Genomic DNA, 24,010 nt, shown 5'->3' on the forward strand with positions numbered 1-24,010 from the left:
GAGGGAGAGCAGGGAAAAGCACCGGAGTGGCCGAGCGAGGAGGCATTCTGGGCGGAACCTGGGCCGCCCAGCCAGCCCAGCTCCTGGCTCTTTTTTTCTGCCCACCACGCCCCTCGCACCGCTGCCCTCCGGTGGAAGTTCCGAAGGCCCAACATGGCGTTGCTGGCTCGTGGGTTCTTTGCTCGGGGGTCTCAGCTACCCTGTGGCCTCAGTCCTTGGAGGGTAAGGCGGCGCTGGAGGGGCAGTGGGTTTGGCTCGTTCCGCAGGAGCGCCCAGGCAGCGGCGCGGGGCAAGGACGAGTATCCCGGGACGCAGGGCCAGATGTCCCGGGACGGGCCTACACCGGGAGCTGGGTGCGGGGCTCACACTCCGCTCCCTGATGAAGTCCTGGGGTGTGTAGGCGGATTGGGAGGGCATGTAAATATTTACTTACGGAAGTTTTCACATCCCTGCAAGTTTTGAAGTTGTGAACGAACGGGTAGATGGAGGCAGGGAAGGGTGCAGCAGGTACCTGCCCCCTGAGAAGTGAGAGAAGGACGGGGAGGGGGAGAGGGCCTGGGAGGGAAGGAGTCTTGGCCTTATTTAATTTTTTTTTTTAACGAGGAAAACCATGTATGTGTTAGTTATGGACTTAAACATTCGTGCAAACGAATTCACATAAAAGTGAAACAGAAACTAAACTTAAACTGCCTATATAGATTCCCTTTCTTGGAGCAAAAGCTGAGAGGTTCATTGTTCTGGCTAGCTCCATCTCCCCCTAGGTCTGGTTTTTGTGTTTGTGTATGCGAATATCTCTCCACCGAATGCAGATTAAAATAAGATACAAACTCGAAACAGCCAGGAAGGTGAAGAAAGAGAAATAAAATTAAGAAGAAGCTGCATTATGTATGAGATGGGCCCCCCTAAATTAAATCTAGAAATTTTAATAAGCGAACTAAACTAAAAAGCTGAATTTCTTTAGACAAGTAGAAATAGTAATCTGCCAGCGGTTAAACTCTTTCAGTTTGATAGGAAGGAGAGCCATGGTTTCTGGGAAGCATATTCCAAGTGTGAACCCAGAGGGCTGGGACTGAGTCTGTCAAGTAAGATTACTTTCTTTTTTTCTTTTTTTTTTTTCTTTTTTAGAGAGGTTTTCACTATAGGGCTTGTGCGCTCGCCAGACAGACAGAGAGAGACAGAGAGACAGAAAGCGAGAAATCACCCCCCAGGGAGGATGGTCACGCCACAATCCCTTCTCCTCCATTCTCCCCTCAGGATCCTGGGCATGCACGCACACGCGCCCGGCGTGAGTTTTAAGCCACCGGGTCCAGGACGTGAACCACGGTCGACTACGTGGGAGTCCAGCGACATAGCCATTACGCTAACTGCTGGTTCCCAGATCACTTTCTTTTAAAAAGTGAGATTAGTTCATGGTGAAGTTTTTGTTGATACTATTTTCTCTTCCTATAAAGACCAGGTTATAGATATTGTGAAAGAAACCTGTATTTTCTAACTCCTTGTCAGAAAATGCTCTCATTTGAAACCTACAACTCTGCGAGGTAGAAAAGTCCTCAGAGAATTTTATTTTTTTAAGCACAAATCATTAGGATTATAGTCATGAGGTCACACAGACCATATCCCAGATCTTCTGACTCCACTGGACAATACGGTTTGAGAGGGAGAAAATGAGCTCATTTAAAAATTAATTCTAATCTGACAGTTTTGAAATTCCTTTGTTTAAGACAAATGGAAATTTTGAGAATTGAAGTTTAGAAGCAAGACAGGCACCTGTTAGTGTGTTTTGTCCCCTTTGGGGTACTTGGAGGCTCTGGTTTGACTTCCTGGGAGCAGAAAAGTCCTAACATCTGTGAAGTGGGAGGTTGTTCCAGGGAACATCATGTTTTTGTGGGGAAATACAAATTGTTACAATTAAAACCCCTAATTTGCATATTTTGCTACAAGAACCAAGAGAAATGTTTCATTTGTCATAAAACCTACTTGTGAAGTGCTATATTAAAATGCACTGTTAGCTAGCAGGCCTCAGTTCAATTCAATAAACACTTATTGAGGACTGGCGCTGTGCCTGGCCCTGTGCTATGTCCTGGGGATGCAAAGATGAAAAAAAAATATGAATCCTGCTCTCATAAGAAAATGTTTAGTTGCTCAAGTGTGTTTATCAGGAAGTGCTCCCCAGGTGTTGGGCATTCCTTAGAAATCCATGCTTGAAAATGTGCTCCCATGGGAACCAGCAGTTAGCGTAATGGCTATGTCGCTGGACTCCCACGTAGTCGACCATGGTTCGTGTCCCGGACCCGGTGGCTTAAAACTCACGGCGGGCGCGTGTGTGTGCGTGCCCAAGATCCCGAGAGGAGAATGGAGGAGAAGGGATTGCGGCGTGACCATACCCCCTGGGGGGTGATTCTGTCTCTATGTCTCTCTCTGTCTGTCTGGCGAGCGCACGGGCCCTACAGTGAAAATCTCTCCAAAAAAAAAAAAGAAAATGTGCTCCCTTCAATGTGCTAATGATCTCATGTATGGTTTTTAAACTATGGAAACTCACTCGTAAGTGGGCCTTGAGGTCAATTTAGTAAAGCAAAATATTATGTTGTCAGAAAACCCGTGATGCATTTTTGCATAGAAAAACTATGTTGTGGCTTTTCTGACAACCCAATAACCATACAAAAATAAATTGGAGTAGAATAGGAAATACCAGAATTTATCTCATGGTAGTGAAGTTATGTTTACTTTGTGAAAGCTTAAAAATGGACCATTATTCCTTTTATAGGTTTATTCTTTGATATACACTCGTATTCTTCCTTTTTTTTTGTTTTTATCAAGAGTAATATTTAGAAAAAAAATGACTCCAGACCAATATTAATTCAAGTGATATGAATAATGGAAAAAACAAAGTAACATATTACCTCAAACTGGCCATCCAGGAATATTTAAGGTTAACATATGGTGAACACCAATTGAGGATGGATAGGCATACATTTTACTAGGATGTGTTATTTTTTTTTCCCCTTAGAATTTAGCCAACATTGTTTCATTATCTTCTGACACTGAATATGGTCAAGAAGAAGTGGAAAGCAAGCTGGATTTTTAAAAATTTTTATTATTTTTTTCTTTTTCTATCTGGAAAGCATGAGATGTGTTCTATAGATTATAAACTTCATGGAAACAAGGATTTTTCACTTGTTTCTCCCCCCCCACACACACACACTCTTTTTTTTTTTTTTTGGAGAGGTTTTTGCTATAGGGTGCATGTGCTCACCAGAAAGACAGAGAGAGACAGAAAGCAAGAAATCACCCCCCAGGGGGGATGGCCACACCGCAATCCCTTCTCCTCCATTCTCCTCTCAGGATCTTGGGCACGCACGCACACGCGCCCAGCTTGAGTTTAAGCCACTAGGTCCGGGAATCGAACCGCGGTCAGCTACATGGAAGTCCAGCGACATACCATTATGCCAACTGCTAGTCCCCCCCACTGCTTTGTCCTCATGCTTAGAACAGAACAAAGTAAGCATGTACTCAGTATGTATTACTTCAATGAGTGTGTGTGCTGTGTTACTGTGCGTGGCAAATTACTATGGTTTACATTTGGAACACGTCTGAAAATTAACTCTAGTGACCCACCTGGTATCAGTAGACTGTGAAAATGTGCATCTGTATTATGACGCATGTAGAACAAAACTAGAGGGGGTAAGGAAGCCTTAGTGGATGAGGTGGCCCCTGGAGCTGTCTTTTGAAGTAGGAATTAGAATTCACAGGGCTTCAGTGATAATCTAAACCTAGGAATGTATCATGGAGCTTATGAAGTTTGGGGACAGAGAGAGGTGCATGGAGTAAGACTGGACAAGTTGCTAGGGAGCAGAGAATGGTGGGCTTCCTTTATTTATGATGAATAGAACATTTACTCTTTGGAGACATTGTACTAGTGAAATGAGGGTGAGAAGAGCTGATTTGTGCCCTCAGGAAGTTTACAATCTTATGGCATTATGGTGTAATACCATGCCTCTTAGAATATGTATCCTTGTCATGGAGGGGATCAAAAATAAATAGCATCTCTTTTCTGCAGTCTGAAAACTAAGTAAAAGCACAGGCTAAATTTTCTTTTTATTAGGGCTTGTAGGATGAGCCAGCTGGGTCTGTTAACTGGACATCGTGAATTAGCCAGACGTAGCTCCTCGGATGGAGGGCAGAAGTTGTTGTCTGAGGGCAGCTGGCTCTTAAGAGGAAGGGAGTCTAAGAAGGGCTACTCCTTCTCAGGGACTCTCTCAAAATTTACCAGTCAGATAAACCATCTCTACAGGACAGGGGAAGAAAGGGAGCAAAATCAGCCTAGAGTGAGACTGAGTTCCTCACTGGAGAGAAACATCAGGACTGAAGAAGAAGCACTTCCTATCTATGGGAGGTTGGTATGGGGGCTAGTGTTCAATTTTTAATGTGAGTATGTCAGGGGGTATATATATCCAGGCTGAGACTTGAAGGATAAGGAAAAGTTAGTTGGAGGGAGAGGTATAAGCAAGAAAGTTCTAGGTAGGAGAGTGGCCTTATGTGAAGGCCCAGAATAAATGTTTGAGGAAGAGAGGAGGCAGATGGGGAATGACAGGTTAGGAGCAGCCTGTGGGATGTATTAAAGAGTTAGAACTTTGTCCTGAAGGCATGGGATTGGGAACACAAGTGGGAGCAAGGGTTCAAACTCCAGGGAATCCTCTTTCCAGATGATAGGTAGCCTCAAGAGATGGTAGCCTCATTAGGAAATGGCAGCAATGTGAAGAGTAATATTTAGGAGGCAAAGTGAGAGGCCATGGTGATTGACTAGAGGTGGGACAGGGACAGGTGAGGAAGGAAGATTGGACCATGCTAAGGAAGTGATGTAGTACCATCAAAGTCATGAGCAAGAAAGAGATATCATCAGGCAAGACTTGAGTCAGGGAAAATCAAAAACCAAAATGAAAGTGATGGGAATCTGAACTAAGGTAGCATTAGAGCTGTTGAGAATTAAAATGAATCCAAAGTGATGTTTCAAATGTGTAGTGTGAGGTGAAGCCCAGATTCTGTCTTTGGCTCCTGAGCTAAGGACATTGCCACTCTGAGATAGGATATGTATAAGGGGAAAATGGAGAGAGAAGAGGAATTAAGTCTTGAAATGCCAGTAGCCTCTAAGACTTCTAAAAAATATATGTAGATAATTAAGTCACAGAGGTGGGGATGAGATTGTTAATTTAGACTGGTTAGGTTAGGGAAGGTGTCAGAGCGCTTAGAGCTAAGTTTGATTGATGAGTGTTGGATGATGGTAGGAAGTGCTGGTGGAAAAAACCAAACTCTTAAATATTGGAAGAGGATTATTCTTAGCAAATTTGAGTGACTGTGGCTCAGGAAAACATAAACTTAAGTAGCCTTAAGAAACTGCTCCAAGGCAGGTTACAGTTCTTTTATACTTTTTCTTAGAGCACAAGATACAAGCAAAGCTACGAATCGACATGGAATTTTTACATTGGTTTGGCCCAGAAAAGGCAGGACATCTAGAAGAGGGAACTTACAGATCATAAGTGGGTTTAGAAAGTCTTAGGTTAATATAATAATTGGTTAATACATATGGCCTTGTTTTGAAGGAACTTGGAGTCAGCAGAAACAAATATCTGGGTGACTTTAACATAGAGAAGAAGACTTTGCTTGTCACCACATGATGCTATGCCAGGGCCAGGATGTAAGGCATAACTCACTCTTACTGTGTCAGAGAGACCTCTTTGATAAAATTTTATTGGTTGATTCTCCCTGGACCTCTAGGAAAGAGATCAGATAATACTTACCAGGAGTAATTTGTGTAAAGATAGAGAGGTAGAAAACAGTTCATGTTTGGAGAACCCTGGTATTTATTTTCCAAGGATAAATTTCAGGCAAGATGAAACAGAAGAACTGGGCAATAACTAGGTCATGATGACGGTATTGTGTGAAACTAAGTAATCTGGACTTTATGCGGCTACTGGGAACTGTTGGAGGACCTAAAGAGAGAAGTAACATGATCATGTTTTCTGTTTTCTGGTCAGCAGCATCACAGATGGGTTAGAATGAGCAGAACTTGGAAGCTGGAGTATGGTTAAGAAATACCACATGGGCTGGTTGGTGGTGCAGTGGTAAAACATAATGCCCTGCAAGGCAATTCCATATTGGAAGGTTCTGGGTTCCCACTTGGAGACTCTTCAAGTATGCCGGTACGTTTGTTTCTATGATCCAGGACTGTCTGAAGATTGGGGTGGATAATAGCATTGAGATCCTGTTAAGGGTGCATTTTTTCTCTCTTTTTCTGTCTTGTTCATGGAAAACATAAACAAAAGAAGGAAGTATTGTTTAAAAAAATGATGCCACAGAGTAGGTATTTGTGAATAATATAAGGTATGGGTCTATGAAATCAGAAAATGAACAGAGGAGAAAGATACAGAGGAAGTGACTTCTATTGTCTGGAGATGAGAGTGAAGTAAGTGAGTGAAGAGAAGAGAGTGTGGAGTCACTGGGAGCAGGGTATCTAAGTGGAGCTTACTACTTGGCCTTGGAGCTCAAGTATACATGTGAAGAAATTTCAAAACAAACTTCTTTCCAAAACAAAAAGCTAACTTTACAACATTGAAAAAAGATCCAGATCTCAGATTATTCCCCAAAGGTCACCAAAACCACCACCACCAAAAAAAAAAAAAAAAAAAAAAGGGAATTCTAAAGTTAGCTAGGGTTTCCTACAGCTCACGTTAGAAGGCATTGCATTCCATTGATGTTTGGCAACTCTTCGTTTTTAGAAAATTTCAGGCAGAAGATGATCAATAATCTTAGTTGTCTGATGCCTTTCTCTTTCTGAGTTGATGAATCATTCTGAGGTCAGATGCCTGAGTAATTATTTGTCAGTCCTAGATTAAGGAGACAACTGTACTTAGAACCCTTCCAGCCTGGGAAATGGTGCCATAAAAGCAGTGATAGAACTGTAGTCTTTCACAGTTCACAGAAGTGATGAACTGTGAAAGACTACAGTTGAAATGATGAAGTGATACTGCATTTACCTTTAGCCCTATTTACCTTTAACCCCAATTTATTCTCTGTGCTTCAAGCTGTGTTTGAAACTGCAGCTTAGTTATCTCCATGCGAATATTCCAGAAACATTCCAGATGCAGCATTTCTAGCACAGAACACATCCTCCATTATCCAGTTAGGTCTTTTCATGTCAATGCAGTCATTTCAGTTACAGCATCATCCTGCTTGCTGCCACTTACACTAAAAACGTGGTCATCTTCAGCTCTCACCTTCTTAACTGCTTCTAGCTGGTAGACATCTGTATTCAGGCTAATTTACATGTTAAATACGTGTGGAACACATTAGCTTCTCTTGTTTCTGTGGCCCTCAGTATCTCTCATGTAGACTAATCTGTCTGACAGGTCCTCATTCCCTCTTTCAGGCTCACAGTTAAATTTCAACCTTTACAGAACACAAAGGCGATGAAAAAGCTACAGAGATACTGAGGTGAAGGCAAGAGAGGTAGATAAAGCTCTCTCAGTTGAATGGCCTTCATCTTTTAATAAAGGGAAGACCTCAATATCTGCTTCACTGAAATAGTCAAAGAGTGATGAAGTTGGGCCTGAGGCATATTAGGTATACCGGTAATTCAATACATCCTAATTTTATGGGACTTAAAACACTTGCAAGTAATTTTACTCACTAACTTTGCCCATTTTAGTCAAAGTCATCATCTCTTGCCTGACCCATTACATAAGTGTCATAACAGGTGACCTGTGTCTAATCTTGCCTCCTACCCTCCATTCTCAATAAAGCAGCCAGAGCTCCTTTAAAAACTTAAGGTGGCTGGGACCAGCAGTTAGCGTAATGGCTATGTCGCTGGACTCCCATGTAGTTGACCACGGTTCGTGTCCTGGACCCGGTGGCTTAAAACTCACGCCAGGCGCGTGAGTGCCTGCCCAAGATCCCGAGAAGGGATTGCAGCGTGGCCATCCCCCTGGGGGGTGATTTCTCGCTTTCTGTCTCTCTGTCTCTCTCTCTGTCTGTCTGGCTAGCGCACACGCCCTATAGTGAAAACCTCTCAAAAAAAACTTAAGGTGGGGGGGGACAGCAGATGGTGTAGCACTTATGTCACTGGACTCCCACATGGTCTACTGCAGTTTGAATCCTGGACCTGGGGGCTTGAAAACACTCTGGGAGAGTGTGTGCGTGTGTGCGTGTGCCCGCGTGCATGCGTGCAAAATCCAGGAGCATCAGGAGAAGAGAGGATATTGCTGTGTGGCCATCTCCCAGAGGATGATTTCTCATTTTCCTTTTCGCTGTTTCTCTCCCTCTCTCTCCAGTGAGCACACACTCCCTAAGTACAAACCTTTTAAAAAAACAAAAAACAAAACTTAAGGCAGATTGTGTTGATTCTCTGCTCCAAACTTTGCAGGTGTTTCTCATTCAACTCAGAGTAAAAGCCTTAGTCTGCGTAGTGATTGACTCAGCCCTCAAGATTCCATCCCCACAATGGGACCAGCTGTTAGTTTAATAGCTATGTCACTGGACTCCCACGTGGTCGACCACGGTTCGAGTCCTGACCCGGTAGCTTAAACTCATGCCAGGCGCGTGTGTGTGCGTGCCCAAGATTTCGAGAGGAGAAGGGATTGCGGCGTGGTCGTCACCCCTGGGGGGGTGATTTCTCGCTTTCTATCTCTCTCTCTCTCTCTCTGTCTGGCGAGCGCATGCAACCTATAGCAAAAAAACCCTCTCTCTCAAAAAAAAGATTCCATCCCCACATTGATTCCATTCATGCCCCTTCCCTCATTCACCTCATCCTACTCCAGCAACACTGACCTCCTGATTATTCCTGCATGTGCTCAGCACACTCCCTTCTTAGGCTCTTTGCTCTACTCTTCCCATTGCCTGACACCATGTGACTCATCCCTCACCTTCTTCAAGTCTTTGCTCAGATGTCACCTCGGTGAGCCCTTTGCTGACCACCCTATTTAAAGTAGCAATGCACTACCTCTTCTATGCCTTATTTTTCTCCACCACACATGTCAACTTTTAATATACCATATATTGGGTCAGAGGGAAAGGCATGGTGTATTTTTGCATAGAAAAATGCAACATGACTTTTCTGATAACCTAGTATATCATTTAATATATGTATCCTTCATCCCTTAAAGGTAATCTTACTGAGGGTAGAATATTATATCTGTTTTGTTCAGAACTATATTTCCATAATCTGGGGCATAGTAGATACTCAGTAAAAACTTATTAGAAATAAATAAATGAACTCTGTACTCAATCATAATGTCATGTCTATCTCTAATATGTTTTTATATAAACAAATTCCCAAATCAAAACAAACTTTGCAAGATCAGGGTTCAAATTTTCAGTTCAAAAATAGTCTTGTTAGGGAACCAGCAGTTAGTGTAATGGCTATGTTGCTGGACTCCCACGTAGTCGACCGTGGTTCACTTCCTGGACCCGGTGGCTTAGAACTCACGCCGGGCGCGTGTGCGTGCATGCCCAAGATCCCGAGAGGAGAATGGAGGAGAAGGGATTGTGGCGTGACCATCCCCCCTGGGGGTTGATTTCTCGCTTTCTGTCTCTATGTCTCTGTCTGTCTGGCGAGCGCAAGCGCCCTATAGCAAAAACCTCTCCAAAAAAAAAAAAAAAGTCTTGTTAGATTTGTCTTATATGGTAGGAGATCAATAAAAGATGACTCAAATAAGGGGCAGGTAGGAGTGAAGACCCCAGCTGGAAATTTTAAATTACCTTCTAATGTATCTGTTTCATTTCATCTTCCTTTATTGTGAGGTGTGGAGGAAGAATCTGTTTGGTCTACATCTACGTGCAGACAAATAAGAACTGTAATAAAAATGGGAAGCTTACCCTGTAGCACAGAGCAACTACTTTTTCAAGGACTCATGTTCACTGCTCTAAGATCTATTATTACTCAGAAATGTAATTTCTGTCTTGCTACTGGCAACTGCATAATTCAGCCTAGCAATTGGAGCTTGGAGTCCAGCTAGGCACTTTCTTTCCTATTTGCTCAGCCTTTACTGTCAAGTTGCTGTGGCAACGAGGTCTGTGCACTGTAGAAGCTCAGAATATCAGTGGCCTCTGTGCAGTGCCCTGTTTTCAGTTAAAGAGCAGGAAGATGTGGTCATGCAAACCACATAGGCACAGAGCATGAACTAACTAAACGCTCTGTTTAAAGTCATGTGTGTGGTAGAGTTCGGGTACTTCAGTGGTTTTAAAGTTTGCATGGTCACTATTGACATTTGGGAAGGGACAGTTTTTCATTCTGCAGGCCTGTCCTCCACTGCACTGGAACATCCAGTAGAGTGTTCCCCTATTTCCAGATGTTTCCAGCTCAGAACCACATACACTATGCTAAAGGGGCAGTGGTCTGGGCATTGAAAAGAATGCAGGGCCCAGCGGATGTCATAATGGTTACGTCACTGGATTCCCATGCAGTTGACCACAGTTCAAGTCCTGAACCCAGCGGCTTAAAGCTCATGCTGGGTGCATGTACATGCGTGCCCAAAATCCCGAGAGGAGATTGGAGAAGGAATTGTGGCATAGCCATCCCCCTTGCCCCCCACTTTCTGTCTCTCTGTCTTTCTCTATGTCTCTGGTGAGCACCCACGCTCTATAGCAAAAATCTCAAATAAAAAAGAAAGAAAGAAAAGGATATATACAAGGCATAGACCAGTGTCCTTTAGCAACTGGACACAATAAATTGGAGAATACTTATGGAAGACTTACTATGTACCGGAAATACATGAGGTGCTTTGGGAATGCAAAGATTAGTGTTTGCAAGTTTTGTCCAATACTTACCAAGCTGTCTTTTCTATATGACAGTTTAGGCCTGTCTGCAAAGCTCTTACAAAATGAATATAAGTTGGAGTAAATTTGATCTAAAAAATATTAATTTGACCTAAACTAACAGATACTTAGAGACTCCAAAACATAAATATGGAAAAATTTCATTGTCTTTATAAATATAGCCCACACTTAAGTGTTAAATATAGAATATTTACATTTAAAATAGATATGGGTCCTTATCATGAAACCAGTTCTTTACCATTTTCCATCTTGCTTTAACTTTGTTTTCCTTTACATCCTTTTTGTATTATGTGCTTGCATATAAGGTTTAATTTTGAGTTAACGATTTTTAGTAAGATTATCATGAATATACTGAATATTCAAGCACTATGAAAGCGTGTGCTGTGAAAACTTAAGTCCCTCTCTCCTCTCTCAAGAGGTTACTACTATGAATAGTTTCTTGTGGATCCTTCCAACAGATTTTCTGCATGTATCAACATATGTATCAAGATACCCTCATTTAAAAAAAATGAGAGCATATCATTCATAGGTTTTTGCCATAGAGCATGTGTGCTCACCAGAGACAGAGAGAAAGACAGTGGGAAATCCTTCCTCAGGGCATCTGACCATGCTGCAGTCTCTTCTCCTCCATCTCTTATCCTCCATCCTGTTCTTGGGATTTTGGACACATACACACATGTTCCCAGCATGATTTTCATGCTACCAGGTCTGGGCCTTGAACCATAGTCGGCCATGTTGAAATCTAGCACCTTAGCCACCACCTCACCTGCTGACCTTTATATGTACTTTTTTTTTAACCTCCTATTTTTCACTTATGTCTTGTAGTGTTTGAATTCAACAAGTATTTGTGAGCGATTGAATAAATGTTATATCTGTAACAATGTTTACTGTCAGCATATAAGTTCTAACTCTTTCTTTGAGCAAATAGTAGATCTATATAATAGTAATTTATTCTTTGGATATGTCTTCTGTGAAAATGCATTTAGATTGTTTTCTGTTACAAATGATTCTTTAATGAATCTCTTTGGCTATTTTGAGGCCCTTGCATTTTCATAGTAATTTAACATAAGCTTGTAAACTTTTGCAAAAAGCCAGTTGGGATTTTTATAGAGATTTCTTTGAGTCTTTAGATCAATTTGGAGAGTACAGCCCTCTTTTTTTCTTTTTTAAAAGAACTATTTTTTTGAACTTTTAAAAATGTATTTATTTATTTTAATTTAACCAGAGAGGGACAAAGAGAGAGAGAGAGAGCCCAAGCTGCTTGATCTAGGACTTAAACCATGGCCAGCCATGTGTGAGTCTGTAACCTTTAACCACCAAGTCACCTGTCGGCCCCAGAGAGAGGATTGCCCTCTTAACAGATTTAAGTTTCCCAAACTGTGAACAGATGATTTCTTTTCATTTACCTAAGTCTTCTTTAACTTCTTTCTTTCTTGCTCTCTTTATTTTTCTCTTTCTGTGAGAGACAGAAGATATAAGAGTGGTGGAAGAAGAGAGAGGTTTTTTTGATAGGGTCTTGCTGTTGGTGTCATCTGCATGCCTCTCCCAGTTAACTAGGATTATAGGGGCATGCTTCTGCACCCAACCTTTTGAGGTAGGTACCCTGGTGAAGGGACCAGTAAGGTAGTGTTCCTGCCTTCTTGAGTAGTCACGGTCTAGCACAGAAGCCTAGAGCCTAGGAGAGGGAAGGATTCATTCGCCTACCTGTTGGTAACATTAACCAGAGAGGGACAAAGAGAGAGAGAGAGAGCCCAAGCTGCTTGATCTAGGACTTAAACCATGGCCAGCCATGTGTGAGTCTGTAACCTTTAACCACCAAGTCACCTGTCGGCCCCAGAGAGAGGATTGCCCTCTTAACAGATTTAAGTTTCCCAAACTGTGAACAGATGATTTCTTTTCATTTACCTAAGTCTTCTTTAACTTCTTTCTTTCTTGCTCTCTTTATTTTTCTCTTTCTGTGAGAGACAGAAGATATAAGAGTGGTGGAAGAAGAGAGAGGTTTTTTTGATAGGGTCTTGCTGTTGGTGTCATCTGCATGCCTCTCCCAGTTAACTAGGATTATAGGGGCATGCTTCTGCACCCAACCTTTTGAGGTAGGTACCCTGGTGAAGGGACCAGTAAGGTAGTGTTCCTGCCTTCTTGAGTAGTCACGGTCTAGCACAGAAGCCTAGAGCCTAGGAGAGGGAAGGATTCATTCGCCTACCTGTTGGTAACAGAGGTATCTGTTACAGAGTCAACTGAGGTGGTGATAACTTTGCATGGCTTTGTAAGACTGATTATGCTAGATTGTGAAAGAAAGTATGTTGCTCAGGCTGAAGAGAAATCAGGAGCAAAGGCTAAAAGGTGAAAGTGCCTCACAAGTTTTGGAAATGTTCCGTGGGTGGTAAGTATAGTTTACTTCTTATTGGGAACTTGTAGGAAATGAGGCTAGGAGGGTAGGTTGAAGCCACATTGTCCAGCAGCTGAATGCCAGGCTCAAGATGTAGATTTTTTTTTTTATAACTTGGCACCAGTGTTTTTGAGGGATGGGATTTTAATGAGGCTGTCCAGTCAATAGTGATGGTGATGATGGTGCTAAGGTAAGAATTATTTAAATATTAATTCGTTCACCTCATAATTTCTATATGAGAGTTTAGTATTATATGGTTTTACAGATTTGAAACTGAAATTTTAAAATAATGTAACTAGCACACTAAACACTCATTTTACAAAAATTTGTTTCATGTGAAACTTCAGAAATTTCTTATGATGCAAAAGAAAGTCTTATATTTTTTTATATTGGGTTTTTGGGTTCGGTTTAGACTAGCAGTCACATACACAAATGCCCTCACATCTTTGAAGGTCCCGTAAATGAAAGAGGCCACCCAAGGGAAAATGCTCACTTTGCCTGAGCGGGAGCTGGGCAGAGCTCAGCTTTGTCCCAAGGGGCAATCATGTTATAGTTAACCCCGTAGGAAGGTCAATCCAAGTGTTAGAGCTTTTAATTTTTATTTAAATTCTCCTAGGACTTAAATATTGACTCAAAATTTCAAAACATTGGTCAGGTCCAACAACATATTTGAACTAGGATCACACATCTAACCAGTATATTTACTCTAGACATTTTAGACTAGCTAAGATACTAAGCAATTTAGGTAGAAATTTCATTGATACACAGTCCTTAACCCTAGAGAAATAACAGAATCAGGATGCTTTTAGAATTGATACTGTGAGCATTAGAAGTGCAATTACTTCTCATTAATTTAGACACTATAATTTAGAAATACATGAAGAAGGAAGGTATTATTTATATGATGTGGGAGAGTGATGTGTGTGGAAAGAGAGGTGGGTGAAAGCTAATTTTTTTGTGGGGAAGATTTAGAGCTCTAACACTAAAAACTAAACCTGTATTGCCCAAATTGGAAGACTAAGTTTTCAGCATTTTAGGTCACCAAAAATCTCTAGAGAAATCAATCTTGATATGACAAGTATTGTCTATTTTCAAAAACAACTTATTTCTAGAAAAAAATCACAAGGCAAGATTTGAAAATCTTCAGAACTCTGTTTTGTGTCCACTTTTATAAACTGAAAGAAATGGTCAAAATGCAATTTCAGGTTAGTTACTATACTTTTTTGCAAAAATAGAAGATATTATATATGATATAATCCTGTGAGGTCTGATTATTTCTGTGGGTTTTAATGCTGAAATGGAATGGTATAATTTTAGGCAAAGAGACAGCTTGAATTTTTAGAACATCTATGCTGTGTTTTGTCCAAAGGTAAGGTGAATTGAAATAGCCTATTCCTTTCTTCACTTTTGGTTGATGGGAAAGCAGAATCACAAGATCAATTTTCATCAGATCAAATACAGTAAAGTGGGTAAGACTGTGCTGTGTAATAATGGTTTACTTTATAGATACTTATTAGGAAGTATTATCAAATATGATATTTTTACATTTATATTCTTTCTCTCCCAGTTAAGAGGTTGAGAAAATGTTTTGAAATAAATGAAGAAAATTCATGTGTGAATATCTTATTTAATTATCTTTTATAAAGCACCACATCAAATTCCCTCCACAAATTAACACTAAACGAATAAAAATTTAAGGTAGTGCCTTGGGAAAAATAGGAATACATTTTTTTCATTATTAGTCAGTGACGAATTTACCAGCCTCCTCACCCAAACTTTCTGATTCATCATTTTAATGTAATAGTTCTGGAGGTGGGTGGCAGCCTTAAGTAAAACCACCATTTATGTAGAAAAAGATGATCATAGGTGCTTAGATTATCAAGCTTTGGAAAAAGGATGCAAAGAGAAATGCTTTTTCAATGGGAAGTTGAAGAAATGTGATGACTGGCATGGAGCATTACTGGATTTATCTCCACCAGTTATTTTATACATGTTCTCAAATTTTGTCTTTTGGTCACTTTTTTCCTAATTATAAAATCATAGTTAATGGATAGATTTTGAAAATACTAAAAATGAAACAAACAAACAAAAACAAACAAATAATTATTTGTAATCTCATGACTTAGAGGTGATTGTATAAAGTAATGGGTGTACTCTGGAGTCAGACAGTTTGGATTTAAGTCTTTGTTACTTATTGCTTTATTTAATGTGCATATATTCACTTCCTTCATGAGCAAGGGAGACAGAGAGAGAGATACAGAGACATAGGCAGAGAGACAACATATACACAAAGTCTTTTAGATAATGGAAGACTATATCTTCACTGAATGCTAAAGTGGAAACTTCCACTAGATATTTTAAATTAAAAGTTGGTAGTCTTTTTTAAAATATATTTTTGATATGGGGGGTGTATACTCATCAGAGAGAGACAGAGACAGAGTAAGAGGGAAAGTGATATATCATCCCCCACACACACCCAAGGGGGAGATTGCCAAGCCACATCCCTTCTCCTCCATTCTCCTCGTGGAATTTTGGGCACAGCATGAACATGCACCTGCCATGATTTTTAAGTCAACAGGTCTGAGACTTCAACTGCTATCAGCACCTTAACCATCACGCCACCTGTTGGCCCTGAAAAGTTGGTAAAACAGTATATTCAAAAATATTTGCCCAAACTGAAATTCTTCAGACATTTTTTGTGGTGTCTTACTATAATGAATTTCTGCCTGAATCGTATAGGGATGGGCATTTTTTCCCCCATCTCTCTTTCCTATTTAAAAAATTTTATGTATATAACATACATGCCTACATGGTTTATATACCTAGATTAACCCATTTATAAATTAAGAACAAATTGTACTCAGTAGATTATAATAGGGCTGATCTTATGTAGACTACTATGTATGTAAATATTTTTGGGGAAGTACTTACATATATTTTCAGGCTGTTGTCATGTATTCTATTTACCAGTACATTTTTTTTCTTAAAGAGTCAACATTTAAAATATGTATTCTGTATCAGTAAAAGAAAATGTACTTAAAAGAGGATGGAGAGAGACCAGCAGTTAGTGTAATGGCTATGGCGCTGGACTCCCATGTAGTTGACCGCGGTTTGAGTCTTGGACCTGGTGGCGTAAACTCACTCCGGGCGTGTGTGCGTGCATACCCAAGATCTTGAGAGGAGAATGGAGGAGAAGGGATTGCAGCCTGGCCATCTCCCCTTGGGGGGGGGATTTCTCGCTTCCTGTCTCTCTGTCTCTCTCTGTCTTTCTGGTGAGCACACGTGCCCTATAGCAAAAACCTCTCTGAAAAAAAAAAAAAAGATGGAGAAATGGAGGAAAAGGAATTTCAGCACAATCATGTCCCTTTTGAGGATTCTCTTTCTCTTTCTGTCTGTCTTTCTGTGGTGAGAACATGTGCCTTCTGGTGATTAAAAAGTAAGTTACTTAATCTGTGCTTCGATTTCCTCATACTTTCTAGGTATTTTAGTTATGTTAACTCGTGCAATCCTCACAACGTCTATGAAGAACGTTCTCCCTTTTGATGGACCCATTTTATAGGTTAAACTGACGCACAGTGAGGTTAACTTGCTGAAGATTATATGACTAGGAAAAAATTCTATGTAGTTAAGCTACAGTACCCATGCTTTTGTAACAGAATTTACCAAATAGGGTTGTTGTGAGAAAAGTCTTTAGAAGTCTTTACCACCTTGTCACATGGTAAATATTGAACCTACTATTTACTGGTATTTCCTTTTAGTTGTTTCTCCCCACCCCGGCATATATTTTTACTTGCAACTAAGAACATGCTGTAAATTCATTTCTTTTTTGGCACTTAATGTCACATCATAAGCATTTTCTTGTACAATTTCCAGTTGATGAACCAACTTACTCTAAATCATTGATCTCATTGTTATTTTTGTCCTTAAGATACATTTTAAAATAATCCAGATTAACGGATGGATTAATTTCCAGGAATATTCTAGCAGGAAAGCTGGATTCTGGGGACTTCATTTTACAATGATGACTTGACAGGAGAATATCAGATAACCTCTCTGCTATGATCATTGAGCTCAGCAGGGGTTCAGAGTATCAACAGAGGCAACATGCAAGGTGCCCACCAGAGAGGGCCCTGGAGCATGTCAACCATATTTGAATCTTGGTTCTGCAACTTTGGCAATGTTTTTATAATAACTACTCTAAACTCTTCCTGTAAAATGGGATAAAATTAATACCTATTTAATTGAGTTGTAGTGAAAAGTAGTTGGATATCTAATCCTGGCACACGGTAATCATTTAATGTGTGCTCCTATTTTTCTATTCTTTTTTTTTTAATAAATTTTTAAATTTATTCATTCATTTATTTTAATTTGACCAGAACGACACAGAGAGAGAGAGGGAGAGAAAGTGGGAAAGCAAGCCACCAGGTCCAGGACTTGAACCGTGGTCGGCCATGTGGGAGTGTCCAGCACCTTAACCACTACATCACCTGCTGGTCCCCCCGTTGTTCTATTCAACACTTAGTTTGTTTTTATAATTAAATGTGAGAGAAGGGCAGTGATTTGCACAAGTAATGTGAGTATAAGCTGTAAAGTGTAAAATAGGGTGATAGAAATTTTTTAGTTCTGAGTGGGTTGGCTATTTTTTCCATTTGAAAGATAACAAAAATGCATTGTTTGTTTGGCTAAATGATAACATGAGAGGAATCATTTGATTTAATAAACCATATCAAGAATCTGTATAATTTCCCTCAGTTATTCAAAAATAGAATGTGATTTTTATCCAAATTATTCTTATTAAAAAACAAAAATGCTTTACATTAGCTTTTTAAAAGTTAAATTTAAGCAAAACTCCTGAAATTAATAATATGCTATTATCTATAAGAATGCTTACTGTGTGCCACACACTTTCTAGGTATTTTAGTTACGTTAACTCATGCAATCCTCACAATGTCTAAGAAGAAGGTTCTCCCTTTTGATGGACCCATTTTATAGGTTAAACTGAGGCACAGTGAGGTTAACTTGCTGAAGATTAAATGACTAGGAAAAAATTCTATGTAGTTAAGCTACAGTACCTATGCTTCTGTAACAGAATTTACCAAATAGGGTTGTTGTGATGTCTGCGTGTGGGTGTGTGTGTGTGTGTGTGTGTGTGTGTGTGTGTGTTTGCTTGCCACAGGGCCTATACACTCCTGGAGAGAGACAGAGAGAAGCAAAGTGAGAAGTCACCCCCCAAGGGGATGGTCTTGCTACAATCCCTTTTCCTCCATTCTCTTTTTGGGATTTTAGGTACATATACATATGTGCCAGGAGTGATGTTCTTTTTTATTTTATTGTTATTTTTATACATTCAGTCACTATACATCATTTAGTTTGTAAAGGGAATTTATCCAACATGGAATACATCTCAGACCAGTACAGTTGAGAATGCTGTACACATTATCATCAACAGGTAATAAACCATTTATGTGTCCCACAAATGTCTTACTGTTCTATTTTTTCTCCCTAATTTCCTTCCCCACACTCTTCCCCTCTCGCACCCACCCTGAGTGATTTTTAAGCCTCCAGGTCTGGGACTCATGGTCGACCATGTGCGAGTGCAGTGCCTTAACCAACGCACCGCCTGCTGGCCTCCAGGGCCTATGGTTTTTAAACCATTCCATTATTAACATACTAGTGGAATTTACTTAATACTCAGGAAAAAAAATTTAATAATGGATTAAATACAATAACAATATATTTACAAGTGTGTGTTAATTCAAGAATTCTATTAATATGAAATTTAAGAGTAACTTGTAACAAATTAATCTCTTATGGAAATACATATATGCAAGTTTTAATTCATTTTTTTCCTCTTTTAGTTTTTCAGTAATGGAACAAAAATATTATATCAAAACACTGAAGCTTCGCAATCAAAATTCTTTCCACCCCTTCAAAAAGCGATGCTACCACCTAATAGTTTTCAAGGAAAAGCGGTGTTCATTACTGGGGGAGGTACTGGCCTTGGGAAAGGAATGACAACTCTTCTGTCCAGCCTAGGAGCTCAGTGTGTGATAGCCAGCCGGTAAGTCAGCCTCAGCAAGTCACTTGTTAAGAGTCTGTTGAAGACACCATTCTGCTCCACAGTGTTGAAAGAGATTTGCCATAGTTGTTTGATTTGTATCTTAATCCTAAATAAAATAGATGTTAGAATATTTAAATAATCTCCTTAGAAAAAATTAAGTTACAATTTGAGATAATATTGGGTTGTCTACAAAATCATGACACGTTTTTGCTAGAAAAATACATCATGACTTTCCCAACATCCTAATAGAAATAATGACAATTTTGAAACTAATGCTGTTTACATTTCCCAAAGTTAGTGATTTTTTTTTTTTTAAATCTCTATGTGAAGATGAAGTCAAGTAGTCCATTGAAGATGCATTGTTTTCAGGAAAGTAACTATGATTGCGTCTTCAATTGCTAATTAATTTTTTAAATATTTACTTATTTAATTTCATTTGTTATTATTACTATTTTTCATTTGACCAGAGAGAGAGAGGAAAGGAAAGTGAGAAAGCAAGCCACCAGGTTCAGGACTTAAACCTTGGTTACCACATGGGAGTCCAGCGTCCCAACCACCATGCCATCTACCAGCCCCGCTAATTAATTTTGTACCAGGATAGTGGATGTAATTATTCTGTTTTCTATAAGATGGATAGATATTTCAAAACATCTATTGTTATGATGAATATAGGAAGGGTAAGACCATATGTAAGAAATTTCTTCTTTAGAAATCTTGGTACCTAATGTAAGTTTGGAGCTTTATTTTAAAAATCCAGCCCTTCCACCAATTTTCTCCTTCCCTCCTCCACCCCCACCTTTATTGCTGGATTGCTAGAGGGAGAGAGATGGAGAAAACACCTGCCTCCACCCCATAGGATGTGGTCATGCTGCAGTCCCTTTTCCTCCATCTCTCCATCCCACTGGGATTTGGGGCATGCATGTACATGCACCTAGCCATCAGGTTGGGACTTGAACTGTGGTCAGTCATGTGGTCAGTCAGTTCTCTTTAACCACTAAGCTATGGGGCCACACCTTCCAATTTTAAATGGTGTAAAATTTTAGTCAGGCTAAGTAGTCATCTGAATGACAGTCTCTGTTGCATTCACAAATGCCAATGAACCAGTGCACTTTTGTTTTTACATTGTAATGTTTTTAAGGTTTTGAAATATTATTTTAATTTTAATATGTAATTTATATTCATGTGTATAATTTTTCTTTTTGTTTTGAGGATGTAAGGCCTTGAATGTATATATTTTATCCTAACCTATAAATTTGGTCTAAAACATACTAAACATTTATACCATGAAATATTTCATTTGTAAAGCTGACTTGGACAAAGAACAGACACAATGCTTATAATTAAGGAAATAATTTAAATCTGTGAGTATATAATGCTAAACTGGTTTAAAAGTGACTAATTCAATAAATCAGTATCAGGTATATGAAAATTGTTTGAATTTAACTTTTAGAAAAGGAATTAAATTCAAAATGATTTGTGGTAGATAACTTTAATGCTTTTTTAAAAGAAACGGTTTTCTGTAAGCTTTAGATTTTCTGTGTTTTTGAACTTAAGGAATTAAAAAGAAAAATATAATGTGAATTCATTTCAGAACTCATGCAAAGTATTATGTGTTTATTTCTAGGAAGATTGATGTTCTGAAAGCCACTGCAGAACAAATTTCTTCTCAAACTGGTAATAAGGTACAGTAAAAAGTAGTCATTTAATTTAGATTGAGGAATCATAACATGTTAAATAATTTGCTTTTGTTTTTGATTTAAAAAATCCGGTAAATGTAGTAATTTCTTTTTCTCTTTGTTATTTCACAGGTTCATGCAATTCAATGTGATGTGAGGGATCCTGAGATGGTTCAAAACACTGTGACAGAAATGATCAAAGTCGTAGGATATCCTGATGTAAGTATAATGGGGGCGAGGCCAAAATATGAGTTATTTGATGTTGATAACACCCACCAAGGTGCACAAGGAATAAAATATTGATGTGGGCAAGTGCTTATTTGAGAAGGACCTACTTTCTCTCCCTAGGAAAATGCCTGCTCTGCTTAAAGCAGAGAAGAGATGAGATGGGTGGCTATACTATGTCCTTTCAGGAATACTTTAAAAATCCATTGATAATCATATTACAAACTTGATTTCACTTTATTTAATAAGATTATGAAGTAAGAAGAACAGTTGTTAAAGAGCACAATATCTAGGTTAAGTGATTCATGCTCTTTGTTTTCCTAATAGTGTTGGTGACCTTTCTTTGCGGAGGGGAACATACAAACAAGGAAAACTCTGAAACATTGCAAATTTCTCCTGACTTGAGATATGCATGGCTATTTTCCTGTTGTTTGGCTTAGTTATTTCTTTTTAAAAGTTTTTTTTTTTTTCTTTAAGTTGATTTCTTCTCTGAGAGAGAGAGAGAGAGAGAGAGAGAGAGAGGGACAGAGAGATAGGTACCCCTAACAGAGTCCTCATGCCACAATCAAACTCCATCTTCAGCCAGCCCTAGATCACGGGCATGTATGTGTCTGTCGTACTGAGGGAGATCTCCAGGTATAAACCCAGAGCCTTCCCATGTGGGGGTGAGACATTGTATGTACCACCATCACTGCCCTTTGCTAACTTATTGGAGAGAAGTAATTTACTCCAATAGTCTCAAGAGAGTACTTGTCTATGTTAAAGATATTTTCAGACAGATCAATAATATTGAAATCTATAGAATTAGTCAGAATCTTATTAATAGCGAAGAATCAGCTTCCTTGGATAAGTTAAAGTGAAATGACACAGACATTTATATGCATTTCTTGAGATTCCTTGAAATAAAGTCTACATGGCAAATAACCTTAGTCTTTATTTTCTTAATTATAAGTCTACCCTAATTTAAAGAAAGTGGTTAGAATGCTGAAACTTGGAAATAATATAGGATATTTTAACAGACTCAAAAAACATAAAAACAGAACCAGATCTCAAGGTATTGCTTTATAACTGACTATGAACTTCAGCTTTGTTGTATTACTTTGATTAATAAACTTCAGAAATAAAAGCCTTCTAGGGAAAATGTTCTTTCTTACCTGAAAGTATCTATAACTCGCCTTATTCATTTATTAGATTGTGATAAACAATGCAGCAGGGAATTTTATTTCTCCCACTGAAAGACTCTCTCCTAACGCCTGGAAGACCATAACTGACATAGTTCTAAATGGCACTGCTTTTGTGACACTAGAAGTTGGAAAGCACTTAATTAAAGCGAAGAAAGGTATGTTTATTTATTCTTCATTTATTCATTGGGCCCCTAGTATGTCTGCATTCTATGCTAAGCTCTGGGATACTTAAAAAAGTGAATGAGACAGTCTGAACTTGTACAATTCACAGTATGATGGAAAATAAAGATACTTAAATGAGTATGATATATTTTGAAATGAACTGTGATAAATGTATGTTGCAAGTACATTGGAAATCCAGAGACAGGAATGACTAGCTCTCCCTAGGGTCAGAAAAATGGAAGTTAAGGAGACTCTTCAAAGGTCTAGATATGGAGAAAGGGGAGAGAAAGGAACTGTGAATGTCATGGGTAGAGTCCCAGTGAAAGGGAAAAATGAAAGTGTTTAGAGGATGATGAGAAATTTGATATGCTTAGAGATGGGAAGGAAGAAGGGTAGGAAATGCTTTGGGGAAGTGGGTTCAATATAATTGGGAAAGTTCACAATATCAAAATGGGGAACTTGATGTTAATTCTGAAAGAAAAGGAAAGCTACCAGCAAACTTTAAGTTTATGGAAAAAATGGAATTAAAGTATGAGTTTACTTTGATGAAAAAATGTTGGAAATCCATGCCTATTTTCTTATAATGTTCATTTTTCATGAACTTTTTGAAGACTTATTATATTTCCTGCTGGATTTCCACTAAAGGTGTCTCATGAACAATGTGACTTATTTGGAAAGGTTACTGGCAGAATGTGGGGAAATGAGGACACTGATTGAGGAGGGTTTGATTTTTCTTTTGGCATATGGATGTCATGGGAGATATAGTAGAAGACATTTAGAAGATAAGGTCAATAGAATTCACTGATTAAATGACAGAGTTGTTTTTTTTTTTTTTTGGAGAGGTTTTCGCTATAGGGCGCATGCGCTCGCCAAACAGACAGAGAGAGACATAGAGACAGAAAGCGAGAAATCACCCCCCAGGGGGATGGTCACGCCGCAATCCCTTCTCCTCCATTCTCCTCTCGGGATCTTGGGCACGTGCGCACATGCACCCGGCGTGAGTTTTAAGCCACCGGGTCCGGGACGCAAACCGCGGTCAACTACGTGGGAGTCCAGCGACATAGCCATTATGCTAACTGCTGGTTCCCAATGACAGAGTTTTCAGCTGAGATGACAGTTTTTTGGTTTTGTTTTGTGATGAATTAAAAGTTATTTTAAAGTTTCTTATTTTCATTTAATTATTGTATATCATTGTGGTGTACAATATGGTTTTTCAAAGCATGTCTGCAGTGTATGATAATCAAATAAAGAATATCACCATATTCATTATCTTCAGCAAAGAACATTACATTGTAAGAGCCAGCTGGTGATGTGGTTAAGGCAGCTAGAACCCACATGGTCAACTATGTAGTCCGAATCCTGGACCTGGAGGCTTGAAAAACACGCCAGGCATGTGTACATTAATGACCAAAATCCTGAGAGGAGGATGGAGGAGAAGGGATTGTGGTGTTGCTATCTCCTCTGGGGGGTGCTTTGTCTCTTTCCC

The 24,010-nt window shown here is 39.3% G+C and overlaps 1 protein-coding gene across 2 annotated transcripts in view; it reads left to right on the plus strand.

The window, feature by feature from the left end:
• DECR1 (2,4-dienoyl-CoA reductase 1) overlaps window positions 1-24,010 on the plus strand; it is a 58,270-nt gene continuing 34,260 nt past the window's right edge. Inside the window, exons 1-6 of one of the 2 annotated variants that reach the window (XM_027775331.1) lie at window positions 95-222; window positions 6,036-6,197; window positions 19,075-19,277; window positions 20,902-20,959; window positions 21,086-21,172; window positions 22,370-22,517. In XM_027775331.1, the coding sequence (XP_027631132.1) occupies window positions 6,192-6,197; window positions 19,075-19,277; window positions 20,902-20,959; window positions 21,086-21,172; window positions 22,370-22,517 (502 nt within the window). In that variant the 5' untranslated portion in view covers window positions 95-222; window positions 6,036-6,191. Of the gene's footprint in view, window positions 223-6,035; window positions 6,198-19,074; window positions 19,278-20,901; window positions 20,960-21,085; window positions 21,173-22,369; window positions 22,518-24,010 lie in introns of both variants that reach the window. The other variant, XM_006157553.3, reaches the window with a different exon arrangement.

The sequence above is a fragment of the Tupaia chinensis genome, unplaced genomic scaffold, assembly GCF_000334495.1.
Source record: "Tupaia chinensis unplaced genomic scaffold, TupChi_1.0 Scaffold000547_1, whole genome shotgun sequence".
NCBI classification, from domain to species: domain Eukaryota; kingdom Metazoa; phylum Chordata; class Mammalia; order Scandentia; family Tupaiidae; genus Tupaia; species Tupaia belangeri.